Below are 6,528 nucleotides of genomic sequence, written 5' to 3' on the forward strand. Positions count from 1 at the left end.
ACCTGTAGTCCCAGCACTTTGGGAGGCCGAGATAGGTGGATCAACTGAAGTCAGGAGTTCGAGACCACCCTGGCCAACATGGTGAAACCCCACCTCTACTAAAAATACAAAAATTAGCTAGGCATGGTGGCATGTGCCTGTAATCCCACCTACTTGGAAGGCTAAGCCAGGAGAATCGCTTGAACCTGGGAGGCAGAGGTTGCAGTGAGCCAAGATCACATTATTGCACTCCAGCCTGGGCAACAGAGCAAGACTTCGTCTCAAATAAACAAATAAATAAACAAACAAACAGTGTCTCATGTCTGTGTGTGATGCACAATTGCCGGTAGATACTTTGAACCCCTTTGCCTTTGTTTTTCCTGAAAAATACAGTAAGGCCAAATCTCATGATCTCCTTCTTTGTTGAGTCTTACTTTGTTAAGTAAAGCCTCAACCATAATTTTTTTTCTAAACACACACACATATGTTACATATCAGATGATGGCAAAACAGCAGAGAGATGGCAACCAGTGTTTACTGAAGGTCACCTGTGTGCCCATCACTTATAAGAGCTATGAATGACAGCCCTGTCCTAATTTAGAGAAACTGAGGCCAGTGCCATGGTCCCACTGCCAGTGAATTCTAGAGAGATAAAATAAAGATCTGTTTGACTACAAAAACTCCTCTCTGCACTATCCTAAAGCTGTGTTCTTGCCTGGAATAATCGTTTACAGGAAAAATAAATTATTGCAGAAATGTTAACATATCATTTTCCCATCTCTCTTCCTCCTCACCTCTCAAAAAATACCTTCCAAAGGGCCTGTGTAGCCAGCACACCACTCACCCTTTTGTTTTTTCCTCTGTGGCTCAGACTGGAGTCCAATGGCAGGGTCCTAGCTCACAGCAGCCTCACACTCCTGGACTCAAGCGATCCTCCCACCTCAGCCTCCCAAAGTGTTGGGATTACAGGCCTGAGCCACCACATCCAGCCCATTCACTCATCTAACATGCGCCAAGCCTATGCTAGTGACTTTGGATGCTAGGTATAAGGCAGGTGTGACCTGGTTTTACTCTGAACTCCCTTTGAGGCTCCACTGATACGTATCTGGCTTCAGATGCAACTAACTTAACCAGTTTTCATAGACGGGATTCCAGTTTCCAAAAGCACTGAGCCAGAAAAGCAGTGGTGCCAATATGCCAAAAGCAGGCCAACACAGAGCCTTCCAACGCATCCATTCAGAGTTTCAACCTGATGTCTCCAGGCACTCCTCCCATCGACTGACCATGGTAAGCAAATGCGGTCTCCAGCTGGCCCTGTGCTGCCCGCAGCGAACACAGCCCGTGGGCCACTGGACAGCCGAGCGCTGCAAGCCACCCTGATCCCCGGAAGGCAGACGCACAAACCCGATCCAGGACTCGAAGCGAACCTTGAACTCACAGCGCCAAAAACGCGCGGTGCCTTCGTTTGCCCGGCTCCCTGAAGGCTGGCTCTGGGCCTGGGGGCAGTACCCGCGAAGGGCTGCGATGGCAGGCCCCGCTGCTCCACGGCAACGAGGGTCCCCTCCGCCTCGGCGCCTGGCGCACGCCCTTCTGCCACATCCCTCGCGGGGCGGGCCGCCAGGGCCACCTGCCCTTCCAAGCCCTGCCAGGCAGCCAAGGGTGATAAGCCGTGGGGGACCCGGCCGCTGCTCCCGCGAGCCAGCACAAAGGCAGCGTCTGAAAGCCGAGAACTTCCCACCCTGGGCGCCTCGGCCTCCCCCGACCCCCGGGCCTCCGCGGCGGAGCGCACTCACTGTCAGTCGCCATGGTCCGAAGAGGGGCTGCCGGGCGGCTGCCCAGGCTGGGGGAACCGGCGCCGAGCCCGGCCGGGAGCGAGCTCCTCGGCAGGCCCGGTGCGCTCTGGGGCCGCGCCACGCACAGCCCCTCCCGCCGCGCGCCCCCGCCGCGCCGCCCCGCGCCCCGCAGCCTCCAGCCCCGCGGCCGCCGCCGGCGTCCCGAGAGCCCAGCCTCCCCGGCAGAGCGGCCGAGCTGCGACGCCCGGCGGCTGGATCTCCCCTTCCTCGCCTCGCCGCGTCCGTCCCCCACCCCTCCTTTCCCTTCCCGCCCCTCCCCCAAAGACAATGCTCACAGCAACTTGGAAACACGCTCGCGGCCACGCCAGGGTTGCCTCTCCAAGCCACCTTTCCTACAACGTTCCCGCTACATTCTTGTGTTCGTGTCACCTTTCCCATTCTCCGCTTCATCCCTAACCTGGAGCTTCTCATCAGCGAGGTTGGGACCCAACGCTCAGCCCCAGCTGAAAGGAGCAAAGCAGGAGGAGAGCTGGGCGTGTGGGGAGGATGAGCCAGGTGCTGGGCATTAGTCCTCCCGGGCAGGAGCTCTCCTGCGAAACCGCTCAACGCCATCCCCATAGGCTCCAAGGGGTCTATGCTCTTCATGTCCTCTCTGTTTTGTCTCCAATGTGAAAATAGTTCCCAGCACATAGTAGGCTCTCAGCACATTTCTACTGAGTGGGTGAATGGATGACTTTATAACTGGATGCCTGCATGAATGAATGAATGAATGAATAAACGGCCAACTAACTGATTGGATGTCCACTGGATGAGCAACTGATAGATGACCATAGCCAACCACAGCCCTGCCTCTGACTAGGGATGGATCCTAGAGTAAGCGGACCAGGCCGAAGGAGTGAGTCTTGGGCCTCACAGGCCATTGTGATTCAGGAGGGCTCTGAACTGGGGTTGTCTGTGAATGTTGTATACATCTTCTCTAAGTCCAAAAACCAATTTGTGATGGGTTATTGGGTTATTCTGCCATTAACAGTAATGGCAGAAAGCACAATTACTTCTGCACCAGCCTAATATATAAGGGGACAGTGGTACATTAGAAACCCCCATCTCCACCACCAGATTCATCATGTGAAGGATCAAATGGCTCAAATACATGTCCTAAATTACATGGCAGGCTGAATACGTCTTAAAGATACAATCCATTTCGCCCAGGCACGGTGGCTTCAGCCTGTAATGGGAGGCCAAAGTGGGAGGAGGATCACTTGAGCCCAGGAGTTCAAGGCTGCAGTGAACTATGATTGCACCACTGCACTCCAGCCTGGGTGAAAGAGCAAGACCCTGTGCCTAGTTTTTAAAAGAATAAAAAAGCAGGGCGCAGTGGTTCACATCTGTAATCCCAGCACTTTGGGAGGCCGAGATGGGTGGATCATGAGGTCAGGAGTTCAAGACCAGCCTGGCCAACATGGTGAAACCCCATCTCTACTAAAAATACAAAAATTAGCTGGGCATGGTGGCAGGCAGCTGTAATCCCAGCTACTTGGGAGGCTGGGGCAGGAGAATTGCTTGAATCAGGACCCGGGAGGCGGAGGTTGCTGTGAGCCCAGATGGAGCCACTGCATTCCAGCCTGGGCTACAGAGTGAGACTCCATCTCAAAAAAAAAAAAAAAGGAGAAGAAGAAGAAGAAAAGGACCGGGTTCATGCCTGTAATCCCAGCACTTTGGAAGGTCTAGGCAAGTGGATGGCCTGAGCCCAAGAGTTTGAGATCCTCAGGCATACAATGTGGTCTCAAGTTTCTCTATAATATAGAACCTGAGCTTCGTTGCCAGGAAGGAAGGGAAAGAGGTGGGTTTGAGGATCTAGGAGCGTGGAAGAGGTTTTAAGGTGCTTGTATTAGGAGGGTGAGAGGAAATGAAAGGGATGAATAGGCGAGAAGAACTTCCGGCCAGTAGTGGGGGCCCTCTTGGAGTTAGACCCCAGAAGTACAGAAGGCAAGGCAGCCATAATGAGACCCTGTCTCTAGAAAAAATAAAACAAAAATTAGCCAGGCATGGTGGTGCATACCTGTGGTCCCAGCTCAGTAGGCTGAGGGGGAAGATCACTTAAGGCTGGGAGGTCAAGGCTGCAGTGAGCTGAGATCATGCCACTGCACTCCAGCCTAGGTGACAGAATGAGACCCTGTCTTTAAAAATAATAAAATATAAATACAAAGATACAATTCATTCGATGCACTTGGAGATACACATTCAACCCGATCAGTAGGTATCACCCCAGCTCCGGGCTGGATGCTGAGAAGACTCAGGAGCAAGGGAGGGTCAGAAGCAGCTCCCACGTGTTTAGGCAGACAGGAAACTGCCAGAGAACAGCATAGGAGTCCTCTCTGGTCAGTTCACAGAGCACGATGAGGGAGAGAATATTCTGATTGGGCTCCACATTCTGATTCAGTCCACCTGGAGTAGGACTTAGGGGTCTCGTTTTTTAAATTGTGTTTAGCCTTTGTTTTAACACAGGTGATTCTGAAGCACATTTCTAGTTAAGAACCATAGAGACCTGGTTCATTTGTCTATTCCATCTGTAATCGGCCCAAAAGCCAACACTCTTGAAATGGGTTGGATGGGGAAAAGGAAAAATTAAAGATGACCCTGGAGTCTTGAATCTATCTGTAGCTCACAAACCAGGAGGTTAAGCTGGCGTGAGGGCAAAGAGGGTGGGTTGGGTTTGGATTCAGTTGAAGGGTCAGTGGAACATGTGTGAGGCTCCTTATTCATTAATCAAACTGGCTTTTCCAAATGAGACAAAGAAAAAAATGACAGTTCAAAGTATATGTTCAATAAATGTTTTCTGAATAATGGACCTGTTGGATGGCAGGTGCATAGCACTAGATGTTAGATGAGAAGGGGTTAATGAGCAAGTAGATTTCACCAAAGCAGAGTTCCTAAGCATAGGTAATTCTCTTAAAAAGTTTATTGGTGAAGGAATGAAAGAGGATGGAGAGCTTTGGAAGAGAGCAGGATCAAGATAAGATGGGTTTTGTTTTAAGATAGATTTCTGGACACATATTCAAGTATTTAATAATAAAAGAAGAAATTTTCACTTTATAACTAAATTAATTTCTTGGCCCAAGCCCCTATTCCACTGTTAGGGAGTTTGATTTTACTCAGTTTAAGGTAAACTCCATTGATTCAGGCTTTTCTCAGGCAATTCAAAGTTTTCCTTCCCCACTTTTTCGTGGGGTTGCATCTATGTTTGGAAGGACAGGCTGGGCAGCATCAGAAATATTAAGAGGTATCAGGCCCTATCTGTCCTATTAGCATGTACCTCTTCTGTCTGGACCTCAGAGTTCATCAGACCTCCACAGCCAGGAGTATGGATGGCAGCCACCACTCTCTCCTCTCCTCCACACCAAAGCCCCTTCAGGTCTGACTTTTTCTCCCTGACTTTCCTGTTGCTCTGGAGAGGAAAAGTTTGGCTATTCACTCATTCTATTCTGAGGCAACAATGAGATCTCGAGAGTCTCAGGCCTTTTCTTACAAGCCACACAACCATTTCTTATGATTCCCTTACCACGGAGTAGAGGGGAATTCTGCATGATGGACCACTAACCAAGACATTTAATGTGACATGAGACAAAGGTCCCCCAGCCTATCTGGAAGTTCTACCACCTCCCTTCCAATGCCTGGCAATGGGATGCTTTTCTAAGAAGGAGTATAGGATGTTTTCAGCTCCATGTAACCACTTAAGGGTGGCTCAAACAATAGCACACCTTGTTACATATCAAGGGATCCAAAGGTGGGTTGTCCCACGGTTGGTTTAGCACCTCCACAACGCCCATAAGAACTCAGACTCCCCATCTTCCTCCTCGGCCATAGGAAGGCTGCTGCGGGACAAAATCTCCCAAAGCTGGCGGGGGAGGGGTATATTCCTCCTTGTCTCTCTCTCTCTTTTTTTTGAGACAGAATCTCTCTCTCTCTCCCAGGCTGGAGTACAGTGGTGCAATCTCAGCTCACTGCAATCTCCGCCTCCTGAGTTCAAACAATTCTCCTGCCTCAGCCTCCTGAATACCTGGGATTACAGGCACCTGCCACCACGCCCAGCTAATTTTCGTATTTTTAGTAGAAACGGGGTTTCACTATGTTAGTCAGGCTGGTCTCGAACTCCTGACTTCAAGTAATCCACCTGCCTTGGCCTCCCAAAGTGCTGGGGTTACAGGCATGAGCCACCATGTCCGGCCTCATCTCTCTGTTTTTATCAGAGAAGGAAATATTTGTAAAAGCCCTCAAAGGCCTTCACCACCATGCTAGAGGCACTGGAAGCTAGAAACAAAAACATCTGTTATTTTCAGCTTTCATGGCTCAAAGTGGATTCTGCCAACAAGGAAGAAGGCGGGGGAATGACTGCCAGGCCCACCATCAATATCTGCCATCATCTTCTCACACCCGGCAGATTCTTGCCCCACTGCTGTCCTTTATGACCATTTCCCTCCCCATGGCTAAGGAAACCTATCTCCTAATAGGCTGCAAAACTCACTCTTGAAACATCCTGCTTTCTTGCAAATCTCTTTGTCTTACACTTGGATCTTCGCTTTTGAAATTTAAAAGCCAAGATTATGGCTCTTTTGATTGCCTCCACACCTAAGGCCAGAGACGGTAAAGTCTACTTAGAAACAGGGAGACCCATATGATACATGAAATTATGTAACAGGAAGGAAAAATGCATAACTCCATAGTATTTCTCCAGGAAAGAGCCACTGGAGAGGAAAGA

General features: G+C 50.1%; 1 protein-coding gene across 1 annotated transcript in view; it reads right to left on the bottom strand.

Moving 5' to 3' along the window:
* Nucleotides 1-1,883, bottom strand: part of SYT16 (synaptotagmin 16) — a 280,971-nt gene extending 279,088 nt beyond the window's left edge. The window contains exon 1 of the mRNA XM_032245918.1: nt 1,773-1,883. Coding sequence (XP_032101809.1) covers nt 1,773-1,785 — 13 coding nt within the window. The 5' untranslated portion in view covers nt 1,786-1,883. The remainder of the gene's footprint in view (nt 1-1,772) is intronic.
* Between the last annotated feature and the right edge of the window lie 4,645 nt (nt 1,884-6,528).

This window comes from Sapajus apella, unplaced genomic scaffold (assembly GCF_009761245.1).
Source record: "Sapajus apella isolate SASKATOON/1434 unplaced genomic scaffold, GSC_monkey_1.0 scaffold59, whole genome shotgun sequence".
Classification (NCBI taxonomy): Eukaryota; Metazoa; Chordata; class Mammalia; order Primates; family Cebidae; genus Sapajus; species Sapajus apella.